Genomic DNA, 21,158 nt, shown 5'->3' on the forward strand with positions numbered 1-21,158 from the left:
TAAAGCAAGCTCACAGAGCTCTGGGACTTGGGTTGGTTTTACATACTGATGCAAGGCATCATCAGGTAAAAATGGTCAATTAAATTTTAAACTTTTGAGTATAACAGTGTGTACTGAAAAATTAGGAAAGCTAAAATATTCATTTAGGACCTAAAGGGACTTTCAGACTTTATCATGTTAGAAATACTCCAACTGAAGTCTTTAAAAAGTTCCAGAAAGAAAGGGAAACCCCACTACAAAAACGTTTGAGTCACAGAAAAATCTGAGACAGAACAAGTGCTGATTTTTAATTGTCTTTAAAGGTATTCTAAGTGTCCTGATATTTATAATAGATTATGGTTCATTATTTATATCTTCTCTGTGCTACACAATTATTAACAAAGAAATCATACAAACTAGTGTGATATAGGACATATAGAGAGAAAAAAAACCAATATGCCATATAACAGTACAAAGAAGAGTGTGTGTGTGTGTGTGTGTGTGTGGTGTGTGTGTGGTGTACCGTCCTGTGATATTGAAGCAATAAGTTGCAAGAGGCATTTGTGTTTGCCTACTTCTGAAAACCACTTCGTGATTACTTTGTGAGGTAAATAAATATCTTTCATACACTCAGAGCACATGAACTAAAATGTAAAAAAATTCCAAAGCACTGCACTTTCTTCCAGACAGACAAAGCTATTAACACATCCAGGCAAACTGAAAAATCTCATTGCTGAACACAGTTTTCTTAGCCTGGACTTTAAAATTATTCACAGACCAGTCTTCCCCGCCTAACCATCCTAATTATCATCACCTTCACCAACTAACTGTGTTGACTGTGCCTTTGAACAAATTCACCATCCCCTTCTCAGTGTATAAGCTGCTGGTAACCGGGCCTCCAAGGTCCTCGCTGCCTGTTCAGAGCTCTCGACCTTCACAAAATCCAGCCCCCAACTCTTCTTTGCCGAAAGCCTCTGAGATCAAATTTTCCCGTTCTTCTTGCTATTTTAAAGCAATTAGGAATCGCCAATCCAATTCAGTAAATCTACTGCACTTCTGCCTATTCTTGCCATTTAATCCAGATTCTTCTCAAACATTAGAACAGCCGGCCAACATAGTAAGCGCCACATGTAAAAAGTTGCCTGCAGAAAATCCCAAGGCCATCCAAATCACCAGGTTTATTAATTCTGACTTGGGCTAATTAGAACAGAGAAATGCACACCCAAGAGGGAGTGAGTTATGAAGCATTCCCCCCTTAACAAATTCTTCCCCCTGAGGCCTTCCATGCGTCCATAGCTTTGGTTCTCTTCATGTAGCTCAAGTCAGAGTAGCTTGTGATTTGCACGATTTTAAGTCATTTTAAAAGCGTGCTGACACTTGCATTTCGAGATGCTCTAAATGAGTTTTCTGCCTCAGAGAGTGCCTATCTAGGCTTTGGTGGTTTCTCTGCAAATGGGAAGGCATCGCTATATGGCCCTTAAGCCACACTATGTGACTAGAGATTTAGATTTTTTTATTTTAAATAAGCCATTCAATTTAAAAAGCTTTCATCTTACATTCTATACAGGTGATCAACCATACGTATTTGAACGACGTATGAGAAAGAACAGATATTCAACAGAATAACGAAAGCAATCCTCTGACAACCACAATTATAAACACAGAATGATACACAGCTTTCAATATCAGCTGAATACTTCAATCTTTCCTCTTCTGGGTGCCAATTTAATTTGGATGTATGTCCAAATGCCAACTATTAATTAGCCTTTGTGGGTGAGTCGACTATTTGTGCTCAATCAGAAAGTAATCTGGCCTAACAAAAATCACTACCAGTATCTTTGTTAGTAAACACAGTAGCAACTAATAAGTGAATAGTTTTGAAAAGAAGAATTTTCCTCTTTAATCATTTCAACAATTACTAGGTCAGAGCATGAGAGAATCATCAATTTTAACGTCCAATTAAAAAATACCAGTTGAATTTCCTTCCAAAATAGACTACGAATCCACAGAGAGACATCTATTTGGGCCCACCTGAGGGTCATCCTCCACCCTTTGCCCCCCTCTGCCCTGTGTCCAGCTGGTCACCAACTTCTGTGTGTTTTTAGCTCACAGACACCTCTCTGGCCTGTCCATACTTCCTCGTCCCACTTCCATTGTCCAAACTCCTTACCGTCTGGTCTGGATTCCTGTAGGAGCTTCTGAAGAAGTCTCTGACCTCTAGTCCTAATCTCTCTGGTTCACTTCCTTTCTCTATCACCATCTAAGTTTTTAAAAATATGTTTTCCTTGGACATTTCTCTGGTTTAAACAAGTTTTGTGGCTTTCTATAACTTTTAAGAAAATATCCAAACTCCCCAGCAAGGTAAACACAGCTCCTCCGTCTTTGGCCCTGACCTCCTTCAGTTCTTGGGGCTGCCCACCCTGAACTCAGGCTCCAAGGATCCTTGACAAGCTCAGAACTCTATCCTCCCCGCCACACCCTTACACACGCCGCTTATTCTGTACTGAAACTTCCTTCTCCTGCTCCCCAGCCACCCACCAGCACTCCCCTATCTATTCAACAGGCTCAACCTTGAGGACTGAATCCAGGCATCACCTCTTCTGAGAGAGCGGCCCCGGATGCCCTAGTCTGACAGGTCCTGCTCCATATGCACTCTTTTGCATAGGTACCCATAAGTTCACTTTTCCGTTTTCACCACTAATTGTAACTTCCTGAGGGAAGGGCCTGCGTTTGTTAATTTGCATGTCCTCAGTGCCCAGAACAGTGATTTTCACACCAAATATATTTTATATATGTTGGTTACAAGCATCATCAATCAATCAAATCTCTGAAGTCTTTTTTTCATCATTTACTGTCTGCAAAGATAAATATGAGTGTGGAGTGGGGTTAGAGGCAGAGGTAAATAAATGCAGAGGTATATATAAATGTGGAGGATGCAGAGGTAAATAAAATTGATATTCATCTCTAAGGAATTGACAATCTAATTGGTGAAAGAAGCAAACCCATGAGAACTTCAGTAGACATGTTACTTCAAATGAACCATTTAATAAGCATATAAGATATGGGGTCAGCTCTGTCTCTCTCCAGGACAGACACTGGAACTGATTTAAAGGTACTAGACATTTCTGACATTCATTAGGGCAAGTCATTGATCTTGAAGAAGGTAGAGAGAATAGGACAGATGACTCAAGCCTGTGAGGATGGCTACAAAATTTAAATAGATTAAAAGGAGTTTATTTATTTTTAAAGTGAATGGGACTTGAGGATCTTTGCTAGCAAAGGAGAAAAAGCCTGAGGGAGGGCGAAGCTGTAGAAACAGGATGGGGGACGTAAGGGCTGGAGCAGAGTCCTAAGAGAAGCTGGAGGCAGGGGACCCAGGACCCCGACAGGGGCCGTACTTGTAGACTGCTTAACGGGGAACAGGCTCCAGACAGGGACTTAAACAAATGGTTTCTCCAGTGGTCATTTTCCAGCTTCATAATTAAAAGTTAATTTTTTTACATTTTTCTAATCTGGTTCAAAAATACTCTAAACTTTTAACATAATGATTTTTTATTTAAAATTAATAGAAGATACAGAGGGCTATTTTTTAACATCCTTTTATGCCTAAAATTAAACTATTATGCTAATTTAATTAAATTTCAGGAAGATTTCCTCTCCCTAAGAGTCAGAATACAGGAAATATGTTTATAGCACTGTTAGGCTAATTTCCCCGATGGTATTAGTTGTGACCAGGGCAAATATTATGTACTAAATTATCTTTTCCGGGCAATTAGAATACTATTACTTTTGCTGAATAGATAAGTTGCTAATTAACCTCCCTCTGGTCGGTTAGCCAAGTTACAGCCCCTGCTAATGAAGAGCGTGGTCTTTATCCTCCCGTGGTTGAGCAGGCATTTGTTGACTTTGTGGCCACATCTCTAACGTCTCCCTCTAGATTGCAAGCTCTGTACCTTGCTCATTATTTGTATCCCCAGTACTTAACAAGTGCCCGACACATTGTAGGTACTCAATGAACGGTTCTTGGATAAACGAATGCATGAATGTATTAAATAAATTAATAACTGAATAATTGAGTGAGTGAGTGAATGAGTAAATGAATGAAGGAAGGAATGGACGTTATGCCCCATCTACCATGGCTGCCATTTATTTGATTAGTCTGAGAAAATTCACAAGTACTGGAAGACAAGGCCACAGTGCCCTTCCAGCCACAGGATGGTCTCACCCCGACATCGCCCTTCTCTTTGGTGTGAACAGGACATCACATTACTGCCAAATGTCACTGTAGTCAGGCTTCCTAACAAGTCCAACAGCAGCTGAGGACTCGGAGGTACTGAGGAAGTTCAGGACTTCATAGTCCATGAATTTATTTGGAGGAGAGGACCAACAAGAGTTTAGAAATATATGTAAAATGAAGTTTACAGACTCAGTTCGGCTATTCGATTTTGCACCGAGGAAACAGAAGTTTAGAAAACGAAAAGCAGCAAGGGCTACTTACATAGTGATTCTCAAATTTAGTGTGTGTTAGACCTGCTTAGGGAGTTCAATCTGCTGGAAAAGCACACAGTACTTATAGAGCCCCCAGAGGTTGTGATTCAGTAGTTCTGAGTTGGGGCAAAATCTGCATTTTTAATAAGTTCCCCTATATCAATGGTTTTCAACCAGGAACGACTTGGGCCCTCCTCATCCTTGTGGACATTTGGCAATAGCTGGATTTGTCACGACTAAAAATTGGGGAGTGGAGTGCTCCTGGTGTCTTGAGCGCAGAGGCCAGGGATGCTCGAAACATCCTCTGGTGCCAAGGTTGAGGATGCTGCTCCCTGGTGGAGAGACAGCGTGCTCTAGGGCAGCAGAACTCTCCCAGCCTGGACCACACCCACGAGACAGACTGAAGAGGTGGAGCACATTCTAGAAAGATGCAGATTAAATGAGTAGGACTGCAAAATGGTTCTTCACTTAACTATAATTTTTTTTACCGGGAGCACTCATTCTCCAACAATGCTGGGTAAATGAGGTGTTGGTGAGACACTAATTTAATTAACCCCAACAGTAGAGGGTCAGAAGAGTTCCGGACATTCCCAGGTACACTGCAAGGGAGAGACCAGATCAGAAAAATAATGATGTAAATGTTCATTCATTCATTCAACTAGTATTCCTTTTAATATACAATTATTGAGTACCTAATTGACATATATCAGAAAAAAAAGAAATAGTACACTCTCTCTACAAAGTTAATGACCATGCCTATGTTCAGGGTAGGTCTCAACAAACATCTCACGTTAATATTTTTTACCGAGTTTAATTACAGTTTGAACTTATTTCTGTCCTGCCACCATCTTACAACACTATTCAATAAAAAATATTGTCTGCTTTCAATAATAGTAGAAACCTGTAAATGACTTTCCTGAGCATTTTAAGTGTCAGAAAGCGATACGATATTTCATCTTTAGGGCTTCAAAAAAATTCCACTAATTAACCCTTTATCTGCTTAAAGTGTAATTATCACTCTGTGGCATTTCAAGACAACTATAAGGTTCCTTTTCTAAACCTGCAATGTCAGCACATAAGAATCCTTCTTTAACCACCTGTGGTTGATTTACCATTTAGCAGAACAAATTAAGAACTTATCAGTAATTATGAAAATAATTTCTTTCTTTTATTGAAATACTTCTCAGGCACTGCAGCTTAGCACATTATTATTCTGGGTGGCGTAGGTGTTGTTGAAAGGCAGTATGAAAATAAGCCTGAATTATGAATTCCTCCCATGAACACTGAATCACTTTGTATTTTCTGTGGCAAAAAGAACTCATTTCTTTCTAGAAGGAAAAAGAAGAACAAGAACATTTTAACTTTCAGGAACACAGAGATTGCTGTACAATATGTATTGAGCTGGAAGACCCATCAACTCTGAAATGGCATTTTATTCTTTATATATATCCATAAAACTGACCATTTTGGGGTGTAACCTATGTATAGAGACAAGGAAATAACCTATGCAAATATACTATAAAATGGAATACTTCGTTCAGTTTTAATTCAGTAAATATTTGTGAAATACCTACTCTGCTCCAGGAACTGTGCCAGGAGCCGGAACAATGGAAATGGAGCCGCATAGCAAAGGGGTTTGAAGAAATCCAGAGATGAGGGGAGGCCTCCCTGAGAGAGCCAATGGCCTTCAATACCATCAATTATGTTTTGAGTGCCTAAAACTGTAGAAAACACATTTTCTTGTCTTTAGTTTTTGAAGGGGATCTTACATGTTAGCAGCTTGTGATTTGTGCTCAGATCAAGCTGAAAAGATCTATCGACATAAGACCCACATTGAGCTGAGGCATAAATGTCTTTTAATTACGATGATTCAGGGACAGTTGTTCATCTGTGACATAGACTCAGGGATGGTCTGAGGTCGTTCCAAACAAAGGCGTTATATTTCTTTTTCAGCTGCAACACAGGCTAGTGGTCTCTAAGTGATTGCCCCATTCTCTGCATCTATACCTTTTGCATAGCTTCTTTTGATTCCCCAATATCAGTTCAGTATAACAGCTGTTTGGATAACTGGATACTCTACTTTCCACGTGTTTAACTTAGGAGAGGTAGATGGTACTGCATGGTGAAGTTAAACTGTCTACCTTCTAAGTCTCAGTCTTCTTGGCCTGAGACTTGAAGTTGACAAAAATGAAAGAAATAAATGAGATTCCCTTTGTAGGTGGAGGATATGGGAGGCAGTCTAAGCCTCTTCCCTGACTTTGATTTTAGTCCAGGCTCCAGTTATAAGCTGTAAAGGATCCCTATATGTATATGATTCCAAGAAAGAAGATGAGTGGCTGTAGACTTTGGTAAGTAGTACTTTGTTGGACTGACTTTTGAAACTACATGGTATGTTATTACAGTTATGCTCCTAATAAATAGGAAAAATATTCCTTGCAGAACAGAACCTCTTTTGGGGAGGAGAGGAGAGATCTTGCTGAGTTAAGAAAACTTCAGAATCTGCTTACTTGAATGTATATTTCAAGCACACTGACATCCACATATAGCATTTCTTAGGTGGCTGCCACTGTGATGCTCGAAATGGTTTAAAATACACGCTATTGGATACTCTTTCTTTAATGCTGCTCCTATTTTCTCCCTCCCCCCGAAAAAAAACAACCAAACACACAACCAACCAAACAAACAAACCCAGCATCAGGTTTCAAGTCTTTGACTATGTTCTCAAATAGGGTTTCATAAAACCTGGCCTACTAAACCACACTTTGAAAGATCTCAGCTACACGTGCTGGCAAGAGGAGGAAATACTGCCCCCACCCCGAGCCAGCCTACTGAGTATGCCATCATAAAACAGCACTGGCTTGTGACACTGGCAAAGATTCAGTGCCCCCAAACTGCCCAATTCTGGCCAAAGTCCCCTTCTACAAATAGCGTTAAAAAGCATTTGCATAACACCACCAGTACATACAAAAAGAAAGAGCCGCTTGTAGAAAGCGGAGAACGGCTAGACAGTCTTTTGTATGTTACATATTGGCAATGCAATGTTTTAGTCTTATATTGAAGACATTAATCTTTTTTCAGTGTTGATTTTCAAATTACTTTCCTTTTTATGGACCATATTTATACATATTTTAAAATGAATTCTTTTGCTTTCAATCTTTGCAAAATATGCCATCTGCGATAAGAACTCAATTTGACTCCAAGTATAATTTGTAAGACACTGTGATTATAGTCGTTACTTGATTTCTATCCCTCAAGTATATTTACTCATGTCCATTGTATCAAACAAATGAAAATCACTAAAGAGTAGGTTTAATTTTTTAATCAAAATTATTACTACTACATACATTCTTACCCTGTTGCTTTTCCTCAATGACCCCCAAAGTTAACCTATAACCTAAGTATCTGTTATCAAAACTTAAAATACATTGATCTCATATTTACTAATGTTCATTCAAATCTACATTTTAAATAATTAGGAAAAAATTTTAAAAATTTAGAGATATTTACAGATATATATTGAATTGCTTGGTTAATGGCGTCTAAGGAGAGACAACATTACCGAACTTTAGTTATTGAATGTCTGTAACAACAAAGCTGTAAAACAGTTATTAACTGTGGTATAAGTGGGCAGTTCTGAGGCTTAAAATCAGAAAAGGAAATAGCAAGTTAAATATTAAGGAAAATGTCCAGTCTGTTGTTTATAGGATACATAAGTAGGGGACATTTTAGCCTGAATCATTCAAACAACTGAAAAAAGACAGTTCTAAAATTATCTAAAATGAATTCTCAGCAATTTAAACCTGGATCTTTTAGGAAATAGAAACATAGACATTGGTAAATTAAGAAAGATTCACCAGGGGCCTTTCCTTACCAGCCAGCTCTAGGTTGCTCCTATCGATAGTATATCTATAAATATTTTTAACAATGTAATTTAAAAAAATTCTGTCAAAAGGGTCCTTGGAATTATCCCAGGGCCCCTAAGAACTGTATAAATTGGTGAGAAATGTTGGATGAATTCCCAGTCTTGCTATTATTGATTTTTAAGACATTTAGTTTAAGTACACACTTTGGAAACTGACTTCAGTGACGTTGTGAGGACGAGAGAAGGAGGGTAGACGGGGTGAGGTGCAGAGCCCTTGTGGACACCCATGAGAGCTTTGCGTGGCTTACGAGGCTCTTGGCTAGCATCTCTTGGCCTTACTTTGCTCAGGTTATTTTTTTCCTTTCCACTCTAATAATCCTTCTCAAGGTATCCGACACCTTAAGAAAATTACTTTTCCAGATACAAGAGGCCCATTGTTCAGGCAAGGGAATACGAATAGCCATCCTTCCCTGTTAGACTCTGCCACCAACCGACCAATGACCAGACAACTCACCCATCCCCAAACCTTTATTGAGCATTGGCGTGTTTCAGCCACTGGGCCAAGCACTGTAGAGCAGTTTTCCTGCTCAACCTCACGACCATCCCAAGCAATAGGCAATATTATGCCCATTTTGACTTTTAAGGAATCTGGAGTTTCGAGTGATTAGATATGTTGGAATCATTTTTATTGTCATAATTTTTTCTATATCACTGATTACAAAGTTGAAGCTAATTTTCAGTTTCATATCCTCAAACAGGTAAACAACCTTACTGACAAACTGGGAGCCCCTACTTCCTAGAGTATTTTCATTGTGCTATGAAGAGGAATATTGTACAATATTATCTTTTCAAAAATTGTGGTCTTTCTACATCATTAATCATATGGTAAATAATTGTCTTAAGAAAACTGTAAATCTAGACATCATTGATAATATTTTGGCATTAGAAATACCTATAAATAAGGCCAGGGAGTTTTCATTCTGAATTTTAATAGTATGTAGAAAATAAATATTGAAGAATAGACTCTGCCCCTTTAGTTTTTATGGGTTTCTTACTTTTTAATAAACAGACATGGTTTCTTGATTTTAAAAACTTTCCTTTTATATAATATGGATATCTTTTGGCTAGGATTTTTAGATGTTTAAATTTCAGAAAATATTTAACGTTAATAGTTTATGTCTATCACTTTTCAGGCTTTAAACAATTTAATTGAATAGTTGGTATAATGGCTACCGTTGGGCCAGAGGGACAGACATTTAGACCGTGGACAGAATACACATGAAGATGGAGGGCCAGACACTCAAGGAAAGCTCCCTGGAATGGAGAGAGAACCCTCCCATCAAATGTACCAGCAGGTCAGGCGCTTAGGGAAACACCTGGTCAAACCTGAGGAACCAGAGACAGATCCTGAAGTGACACCTTGCACATTGACCTTGGGCACTTGCCAAATAAATATTAATTGTATAAATGAATGGTGGCAGCTTGGAATAAGTCAATCAAAGGAATAGAAATAAATCAACTGAATTAAATGGCATTCTCTATTCTCTTATCTTGATCATCTCTCCACGAAATTCTTACCTTTTAACACACTATATTATAATTTCTTTATTATATTTACATTATTACCCTCCCTGCACCCCTCCCCCCATCTAAGCCCTGTAAGGCAAGTATTTTTGTCTGTTCACTAATATGTGTACCAGCCACCTTGAATACTAGTAGGTTCTTAAGACATCTCTGTCATGTGAATTAACGAATTTACTCAGGACTAACTCTTTGCAAATTTCTTTGCTAATGAGCACAGTAAAATTTACAAAGATGAATATGACACACTTCCAGTCCCCAAAGTACTTAAGTTTAGAAAGGAATATCAAATTTCTGTAATATAAGGCAGAAAATGTAAGGGTTATTAAAAATATGGGAATAGAGTACTTCAGGGCAGTGCTTCCCAGAAGATATGCTATGGATTTGGTGAGCTGGTCAAGAATTACAGGTGTGAGAAGATATTTCCTATCTCCGGCAATAAATTATTTTTTCAGATCAGTCCTCCCATTTGAATGCTGGTAGAAATGCTGGAATATATGTGAAAAAAATGTGACAATGCTCCAGCCCTAGTGTGGATTTGCAGCTTGGGTTGACATCACCTGGGTGGTCCAGGTGACCTCTAGAATGAATTTAGTTTAAGGGATCCCAGTGGTAGTAACAGCAGAGGCAAATATGACTCATTTTTGGACGAATGTTCCCTTATCCTAGGCCTCAAAGAATCCTCACTAATAACATTTTAAGAACAACTAGCATGACACAATCTAGCACACTAGGAAATAAGGTACTATGAGTGAGAATTAAGAGAAACAAAAGAGAGCAGAAACAGACCTACAAAAATTTCAAATACAGGACTTATCAACCACAGATTATAAAACCACTGTGCTTGCTAAGTTAAAGTAAATAAAACATAAGCTTAAAAATACCTGCAAAGGTTAGAAACTCTAAGAAATAATCTAATAGATTAAAACAATTACGAAATGGAAACTCCAGAAGTAAAAAAAATGACAGGAACTTAAAATAAAAACTCCATGGATAATTACATAACAGGTTATACAAAAATGAAGAGAGAAATAGTGAACTGAATGTTAGTTTAAAAAATTTTCCAAAATCTATCACTGAGAGAAAAAAAAGACGAGAAAATCTGGAAGAGATACAAGACTAGGAAACAACATTCTTTAGAGTTCCAGATCAAGATGAGAGAGATTATAGGTGAATCTATATTTAAAAAGACAATGATTGAGAATCTTTCAGAACTAACAGAGATATTGATCCTCTCTACCCTTGGGCAAACTACCCTGATTCTGCTTGCGAACATTTCATTTATTTACCCCAATGTCCTATATAATTATTTTCTTTGTGTGCCAAGACATCAAAAATGCTGGAAAACGCCGTTCCGGGCAGGAGCTGCCAATTTTTTCTGTAAAGGACTACATAGTAAATATTTTAGGATTTGCGGGCCATATGGCTTCTTTTGCAACAACTGAATGCTACAGTCATAGGACAAAAGTAGCCATAACCCATATGTAAACAAATAGGTGTAATTATGTTCCAATAAAACTTTATTTATAAGAACAAGTATTTGTCTGGATTTGCCCCACAGGCTGTAGAGTACCGTGTGTTAACCCCCATTCTGGAGGATCTAAGTGTGGGTTACAATAAAAATATGCGGTGCCATTTTACTCCCAATGTTAGCCCTCAGAATACACATTGAAGGCATAACGCAACGTTTTGTTGAATTTTAGAACTCATGCTAATGGACGTAATGGGTTGTTAATAACATTAGAGGCACTTACACAAACTTTATCAGTTAAAAAGGAATAGTTTATACACTAACAAATCCAAAAATACACCTTCAGGAAACTAGATTTAATATCATAAAATCTATGATGTAATTTAAAACATTGCAAAGGAAATTTAAACCATTTTAAAGGATAAAAAGAAAAATTTCCCTGAAGAAAGCTGAAATAAGGTCATTTTGAACTATACTGGATTTATGAGAACACACATAATTGTAGATGTCAGAAAAAGTCCAAGGCAGAAAAGCAAAAGTAAAGAAAGCTCCATCTAGTTCCCTACTAATGAGTCTTTAATTCTGGTACTATTTTCTCAGAAAACTAAGGTTTTTCTATTGCTTTTTGCAGTACTTTAAGAGAGTACGTTTCTTTTGGAAACAGAAGCAAAAATTTTCTCAACAATAAACCTGAAAACCAATATTTTGAATTTGAGCATGATTATTTTTGACCATGATACAATATTTAATTTTTCATAGATTGGGTAAATTTTAATTTACAAGGGCTAGTGTTTTGGTAATGTAAAGGTCTAATATTTTCATTTCTGTTAGTATGACTATAATCAAGGGGAAAAAAGCATCATATAATTTTCTATTATAGGAGAAGTGATCACTGACCCTGAATGGGTAATGGGGAGGTCCATGGAATCCTGACATCATAGATGCAGACTCAAAAAATTTAATTTAACTGCCTTTGCAGGTGGATCCATATGGGCTCTGAGTACACCCACTGAGGCTGAGTTACATCAAGTGCCAGTAGGGAATGGTTATTTCTTACCACTCTAACCACAGAAAAGCAACCACGACCTTAGAGGCTACCAGGTAGAATTGAACACGTTGACGTCTAGAATATATATCGGACATATTAGAGGTCGCACATAACAACGTTAATCTGGAAGACTGAAGGTCATATGTTTGTCATATAATCATATAATTTATTTACAAAGTATTGACTGCCATGATGTATTCAGTTACACTTTAACATGTTTTAAACAGACCAATCTATGCAATAGGAGTAATAACACTTCTTGAAGTTAAATAGTTGTAAAATCCTGTCTCTGGTTAATTGAATCACCAAATAATTCTAGAAATAGTGATCTTCTGGAATCATGGCTGTAATTATAATGCATACTTTGAATACAGACTTTCTCTTTTCATTACTGCTCCAGAAAAGTCTTCAGTTAGGTAACTGCAGGCTCAGAAAGGATGCTTCCAGCTTCCCCTAAAACAATCTGACCATCATATTACTGTTTACATAGCTGTTCTTGGTCTATTTTTTTTCTCAACCACTGTATAAATTGTCTCCAACAAGAGCTCTTCCTTGTCTTTTTCCTCCTTTATCATAAGCATAAGAATATTAAGGTTTTTCCATATCAGTTTTCCTCGAGTCTAGCACAGTTCGAACAGAATCTTATAAAAGAGCTTTATCATTTGGTTACCACTTGGAGGGGAAAGGTTGGTTATCCAATCATAGCAATGCTTTCTACTGTTGCTTCGAGCTTCTAAGAGCTAACAGATCTTCCTTAAAGTGTATGGTCCTAAAGGTAGAAAGTTATGTCTCCCTAATGGCATAGGTACGTCAGTCACCTGAAGAGCAAAGAAAATGATGACAACCCCTCTGGAGTGATGGGATGAGGCTGGAGCATTAGCTCTATATTTGCTAGGAAATGGTGACTTCCAAAAGGAGGAAGATGTTCTGAGTATGAAGAAAAAAGGATAACAGAAGCAAAGGAGAGGAATCACCTCAATTCAATTACTCAACTTGGAGATAAAACAAGCCAGTGTCAGTCTCGGCCAAGACATGACTATTACTCCCAGCTCAAATAAATCAATTTGAAACGCAGAGAAATGGAAAGTCCAGTCACTAAACGTTTTTGTTTTCAACTACAAGGTAGGAAAATAAATTACACATGGATTGATAAAACTGTTTAGCAATAGTTAAGAAGTTACAATTAAAATTTATGCAATTAAAACTCTGAAACACTTTCTGAAAACAACTATGAATCTACACAGAACTGACAGAATCAGACGGTGCTGCTCCGACCCACAGAGAAAGACCACAGGTTAACCGAAAGGAAGGATTATGGATTTTCCAGGGAATGGAGTCACCACACACAATCCAATACTCAAAATATAAATTTAGTGTAGCCCAAGAATGTGCAAATTATCAGTCGCCCAAATGATAGCTTTGCAAGCTCTGTTAAAAGAAAAATTAAAAGAAATACTTCTCCTAACTAAAATAAACCTATTTCTGAAGTGAGCGAAGTACTTTCAATTTATTTGATGGGCCATCTGTAACGAAGCATTTGCTGCATCCTGTTAATTAGTTAGCCAAGGCAAGATAAAAATGTTTTAAAACTGTCTAAAATTGTTGTGTCTAATCAGGTTAAAATAAAATATCTTTGTTTCAGATTATCAGGATAACAGATTGCCCTTAGAAATAAAATTAGTTTTTTTTTATCATGGACCTTAGTACAGTAACCAGCTGAAGCATTCTCCCTTCAAACTCCAAATGTTAGGTCTAATAATTGCTAGAAATATGTAAGTCACAAATAAAATGAAACGTTAAGTGGAAATAATTCTTATGTAGAAAGGATAACTGAGAAATACTCAAACATTAATTCTTGTGCAAAACCAACCAATAAATATTCGTTGAATGCATGGTATGTGCAAGTGTCCTCATCACTGAGGGTGCAGTGGCAAATAAGAAAGACCGAGAATCTCTCTTATGGTGCCTACTTTCTAGTGAGGGAGAAGACAATCAGCAAACAAAAATAAATACGAAAGTAGGAATGCATGCTGTGAAGAATACAAAATCGTTTAATATAAAGACAGAATAGAAAGGCTCACACTGCGGATCTGGTGGTCAGAGCCCTCAAGGAGGGATGCACAACGAGGTACACAGAGGCACAGTTTATGGAATCTAATAAATTGAAAATCACCTTAATGGCCATCAAAATAGGGAACACCAGATCAATTAGGATGTATCTATAGAGAGCAGCAGGGACAACGAATTAAATACATGTAGTAAAATTTCCAAGACATTGTTAAATTAAAAATTGAGATTGCCAAGTGTTACATACAGTTTGATAATATTTACGTAAAAATAGCGTTAACGTCTATGGCTGCATACATGTGTCAGTGCATAAATGGATGCCTGATGTTATAAATAGGAGTGATCTTGGGGAGATGGATGGGTGTGGGCTCTCAAGGAGGTGATGATCACTGGGGCCTTACCAGTTATGTTTTAAAGTTTTACAAGGAAAAGACACTCATGCATTCTTTTTGTAATTGAAAATTAATTTAAAAAATTAAAAAGGAAGGCAATTTGATAAACCAAAATTAAAAGACAAATTGTAATTTCAACTTTATTAGTGCAATCTTGAAAACATCATTTAGGTCGACTCTTTTCTGTATAAAAAGAAGTAGGCATATCTCTTCACTATTAACTATACTCGGAAGACAAACTCAAAGTGAAAATCATTGCATCAATAAAGCTATTGTGTAGACGAATTTGATTAAAATTGAAGAATAGATGTGAAAAAAGGAAATAAAGTTGTCCTAACCTTCATTGTTTAAAACTCACCCAGAAAAACAATTTAGTGATGAAACAGTCTGGTAAAAAGTGTGATGGGACAGAAGTTCTGTCACAGTGGAAAGCTTTTTGATCCCTTTTCAGGTACATCAAGGAAGCACGAACTACACTGATCTCTTGAGATAATCTCCTTTGAAAGGCAGCTAAACATACCTCCTCTCGCTGAATAGCTTTCTTCAAGGACAACTTAAAAGTTGAATTTTGTAAAGCTAAGTCCTGTTCTTTGTGATGGATAAGAGTCATGTTCCCAGCAGATGTTAGAGAAAGCAGAACGTGATTGATTCCTAAGGTTAACGCTGCTGCCCTCAGACACCAATTGCTTTATAAATTAAACTGAACGCCTCACGCTATCTGTGAGAGGAAACCAAGAGCTGCACAGCACAGGGAACTGCTGTTTCTTCTGTAGCATCCCTTCAACAGTCTTAGAAGTCTTTAGGAATAACGAACACTTTCTCCTGCTTAGATCAACGTCGAAGCACACCCTATCCACTAAAGAGATAATAAAACTAAATCAAAGTTGGTGTTATTGATGGAGATATGCAAGTGTTTATAATTAGGAGTTTAAGATGGCATATTTTTCTTGAGTACACAACATTCAATTAGATTTTTATAGCATTTTAATCTTCCCTCGGCTCTACAACATACTAAGCAATTCCTTAAAATATACTATCAAAGTCTTCTCTGGCTATTGGTAGAGAGGAAAGCTTGCAAAAATTTTACTACCATGGATTTCTCTATAGGTTTTCAAAAAGAAAAATAAAATGATGACATCAGTGAGGACATGCAGCTCATGTTATCACCAGGCAAGTTGGGATTCTCCTTACGGCACTAAAGTTCCTAGGAAAAGAGGATCCCTAGAATATCAGAATCTCTAGCAAAAAATATCACTGATTTCTCACCCATGTAGATACTTGTAGTTAAATTGTATCAGTATTCTAGGAATGAGCACAGTGCCAGTAGAAATTCTAAGAACATCTCCCTTCTAGATGCTCCGATAACTACAGATGAGAGACAAGTAACATCATAAAACCTTAGATGTAGATCAGATTTAGTGGGAAGAACACTGGGGAAAATCTTAGAATACACAGAACCCAACAAAATGGTGCCCTGTCTGCTGGTATACACGTGGTGGTATTAGCTTTTAGAATTGATTGATATTTAACTCTCCTCCATACAAAAGATAACAAAACAAGATTGCATAATCAGGCTACTACACTGAAATAAACCTACATAAGTATTTCAAGTGTAGTAAGGAGTCTAATTAAGACTTAATCATGGATTTTTCTGCTCTTTGAGACCTTCAAATCTCATAGAATCATCAATGAGATTAAGATGATTTTGACCAGATATTTGCAATTACTTACAAAGGAATACATGGAAGAATTACTCGTAATTCATTGCAATTATTTTCTTTTGTCTTCATGAATTCATAAAATATATGAAGAAGAAAATCAAATGTCACTCAATGTTTTTAGAACAAAACAATTTGAAAGGGCCATATAAATATTGCATTACTCTGATAACAGATTCAAGGTCATGCAAGTAATGTATCGGCTAAATGACCATAGAGATTGCTATTTCACTCTGCAATGCTAAGCTGAATTGCTAGGGCAAAATATTGAAACAGCATTCGAGCTTCCATAATTTTAAGATATTAGAGCTTTTAAAAAAGCCTCATAGAATTTGCATCACAGTATGCCTTTCACATTAGGCAACGCAGTCCTATCTTGGGACATAACCTGATGGCATCACCACACACAAACACATTCATCATGCTGTCTTGCAGATGCAAAAAGGAGAATTTCTCTCTGTCTAACTCATATCTCACTAACTTATCTTATTCCTGTTGACTAGCAGGCAGCTGAAATCACTTAATGTGCTTTGAATATTTAGTCCAAAGTAATGTAAGAAAACATCTGTCACTTACGTTTTTGAGTCATCCCATAACACACAATAGGGATTCAAAGTGCCCTAAAAATAAGCAGAAAAAGAATAAATGTATCTTGAGTACATACATAAAATATTTAAGGATTATGAGAAATGCAAACAGAATGGCAGACTTCATATCTTGCAGTAAAATACTTTAAAGATTCCACCTCTATTTTTTTACATAAGAAATTTGCATGCCCTTTCTCATAGATTTGGTGACCCATTTTATGAAATTCTATTCATGAAAACAATACATTTATTCCACATATATTTAGTTTTTTGGAAAATTGAAAGTGAAGCTCTCATATACCACAAGGTTGGAATTTTGATGATTTCTATTTCATTTTTTCCTCTAAAATATTAATTGATGGATTATGTCCTTTATGAAGGCTAAAGTATTTACAATTTTTAAATCACAGTGACACACTCTGTATTATGCACATGTACAGCCACCACCACTGCCAGTTTCTCTTCAGCCTCTAGTTGGTCAGCTTCCTAGAGGCAAGAGATGGTTGCATTAATTGTCCATTTCCAGAGAGTTTGTTGACTCACAATATCTTCTTAATCAAAATATTATATTTGCATAGATCATGTCTAATGAAAGTATGAGAAAAAAAGTGCTAAATTTTTATTCAGTTCAATAAATATGTATTGATAGCCACCATGTCCTTCAGGATGACACAACGAGCTCTCCACACTGGATCATCCAGGGAAATACTTTCTTTTCTGAAGCGTTCTAATTGTTGAAAGGTTTTTTTCTCTCTGTCTGCCTGTCCATATTCTGCCCTTTGAAACTAATCAAGCAATTCTTCCTTTATGCAACATCATTAGATATCTACAGATCCCCTCAGACCCCTGAAGAGTCTTCTCTACTCTGTTAAACATACTCTGGTGGTTTCAAGTTCTCTCATCTTCTACGTCCCTTATTTCCTGAAGCACACACTGCTGAAGTGTGTTTGTTTAGGGAGACCATCCACTTGTGTCCTACCTGTACAGAACAAGGTGATACTATTGTCTCTCCAATCTAGGTGCCATATTCCCAATATCGCAAGCTAAGACTGTGCCAGATATGTTGGTAGTCTCTCCCTGAGCTTGACAGGTGTTACTTATACACTGAAGTCTCTCAGGGGCTTTTTGAATCTGATTTTGACATCTCACATATTCACTATTGCTTCCAAGTTTTGCATCGTTACAGGATTAAGAAACAAACATGATGTCTAGATCGTCATTAATAAAAATGATGAATAGACCAAGGCAGGGAAAAGTTACAGTCCTTGATACAGGCTCCTGGCTCCTTCTCGCAGGTGGACATGTCCCCTCAGTGACAGCCAGCTATGAACAGCCCTCAGCCCTCAGTCTTGTCTACAAATGGACAGTCCCTGGGAGTATATAGCAAAGCAACAACTTTAAAAGTCTAGGAGGCTTTTCGTGAAATGTTGCCTTTCTAAGTGCTGTTTGCTGGATCCATTCTAGAAGTTCACTAGAAATAAAAACTGAGCTCACTATTCTAAAATGTGTGAAATTCACCCCAATTTTAGTTACTTTTCATTTTAACAGGGATATTTGACTAACTCCAACATTTTAGCACCATTGCTCTTCTCCCAAATCCCTCAAAGATCATATACATATCCAAGGTGATCTACTTCTTATCAAATGCTTATACCCATAAACTATGCTCTTAGTGCATAAAAACACTCCTTTCCCTGAAAAAGGCTATAGTCTTACAGAAGTTGATGAGGAACACACATATGGAATGTTGCCATAACAATAAAAAGACATGCTCATATAAATGTCACTAGTCCTAATTTACAGTGTAAGGCACAAATGAGGGACAGAGCCTCATGGCCTATGTTAGAGCAAGTGTCATGGAAGAAGTGGGTGCTTATCTGATTCTTCCGGGAGGCACTGATCTGGATGTTCAAGGGATGGGGAGGGGAGCGGTATTTCAAATTGGTTTCTTCCATCGTCCTATGATACCCTATCTGGTTTTACCTGAAATTTTCATACAGCTTGTGATTTCCTAAGAAATCCTCAGCACAGCTACAAGGTCGTATCATAAAGTTATACTATATTTATCTATAGACTTGTTCAAAAGAGCGCAGAACACTTTATAGAAAATGTTATCCTTGGAATATCACATTGAAGGGGATGGGAGTATATATTTAGAAACTAACTGTAGGTGAAGAACCACAGACCACAGACCCTCTAAATCTAGTTCACTTCTTTTAGTAATGTATGAGTTGGAGTAAGTTAAGTCTCTATATAAACCAATACAGGATACTGATCATATGATCACTATTTCATAATCAGAGGCCATAACAGTTACAACAAAAGAAAATAATATTAGAAAAGAAATACAATATGAACTTAATTGTTGGGATATACCTTTCCTATTTACTCCTCTAAAGAAAATGATTACCGCTTTCAGACAAAAGTGTGAAGACGAGAAATGCTTCTTCCATGCTTATCCACACCTCTGTCAACCCTCAGATTCATCCTCTACCTTCTTTACCCCTCACCTCCTAGATCTTAGCTCCTACTTCTCTCTCTTTTTGTCCTTGTGAAAATTTAGAAAGCATCCACGTGAGAATTGTCACAGGTTCCAAATGCACCACTCGATCGGGTGTTTCACTAGACATCCTGAGACCCGCCCAACGCATTCTAGCACAGTCACCAACATGCAGGCCTGCGAGCTGGGGTCAGCTATTTAAACATTTGAAGTTTAGATAAATAAACAGAACAAACAAATCAGAGGAGTCTTAGTAGCTGGACAGACTGGTCACCTAGAGAAGAAGAATGTGTGATGGGAAAGAAAAGCAAACCCACGAAGAATGAATTCTAAACATGAAGAAAAAAACTGGTTAAAAGGTTCTGTTGAGAAACCACTTGTAAAATATTTGTTGTAATTTTCAGATACTTTTCTCAAAGGTACTCTGCTACAAGATCTGTTATGAGGAATTTACAGGAAATCAATAGCAGGAAATGGTGAGCCCAACAGAGAGCAGTAACAAAGTGTAACGACAGGAGCTACAGGAAAACAGGCGAGCTGTGAACTAACCTACAGGAGGAGATTTAGGAAATGCCTTAAATTGAGTAAACAAAAATTGTCAGGTAAATGAGACAAATGGGCTAAAGAAGATTAATTTACAAAGCTATCAATATAACTGACACTTAAAATACTAAAACTGCATGTATTTGAAAACTTTTTGAAAGGATATACTATTCTTGAAAAGTACGTTATTTGCAAAAAAATTCTCTCTTGACTCCATCCAAAACAGCATAGTTGAACTCAAGTTAAATATTTCTATTCCTCCACTTTTAAGCATTTTAAAAATGTACCATGACCCAAATTTCCTGGTTACCACTGATGCTCTACACACCACTTTCAGGTGTCTAACAATCTTCGCTATTTTCTTTTGCTTCTCTCCTCTGTTTCAACATCAACCCAATCAATATATCTATTTAACAGGAGAACACATCACTGGCTTTGTCAATATATTTCTACAGGTGGTTCTCTCCTTTGCTTTGGTCTGCAAAAGTTTTCTGTTTTCTTATTTATAAAACAGGGAATTTGAGCATCCTTTCTAGCTCTAGCTCTCAATGATTCTAGAAAGGTACTCATAAATGAATTCCGTTTCTTCTTCCTAGTCTTTTTTTTCCCTAAGGAATACTTTAAATACATCTCACTATGGTAAATCACGGTCACAAAGCACAGAACTGAGAAGAGAGAGTCAGGAAGATGATCAAAACAAGTTCATCCATTTGTTTACTCATTCATGCAAAAATCACTTAGTGAATTCCTAATACATTCCAGGTGTCCTTTGAGGCACTGGGGATACAGCATTGAACAAAATGAAGTCCTTGCCTCAGAGACTTACCCACAATGAAAGGGGCAGGGAGAGAGACAAAACCATGAACAATTAAATATATGACATGTTAAATAGTAATCTGTGCTATGAAGCAAAGTCAATCAC

The 21,158-nt window shown here is 37.1% G+C and overlaps 1 protein-coding gene across 5 annotated transcripts in view; it reads right to left on the reverse strand.

The window, feature by feature from the left end:
* The window catches only part of ADGRB3 (adhesion G protein-coupled receptor B3), a 643,872-nt gene that overhangs the window by 242,995 nt on the left and 379,719 nt on the right, over positions 1-21,158 (reverse strand). For all 5 annotated transcript variants that reach the window (XM_046638989.1, XM_046638988.1, XM_046638987.1 and 2 more), the window contains one exon: positions 17,183-17,226. In XM_046638989.1, the coding sequence (XP_046494945.1) occupies positions 17,183-17,226 (44 nt within the window). The remainder of the gene's footprint in view (positions 1-17,182; positions 17,227-21,158) is intronic.

Source organism: Equus quagga, chromosome 15 (assembly GCF_021613505.1).
Source record: "Equus quagga isolate Etosha38 chromosome 15, UCLA_HA_Equagga_1.0, whole genome shotgun sequence".
In the NCBI taxonomy this organism is placed as follows: Eukaryota; Metazoa; Chordata; class Mammalia; order Perissodactyla; family Equidae; genus Equus; species Equus quagga.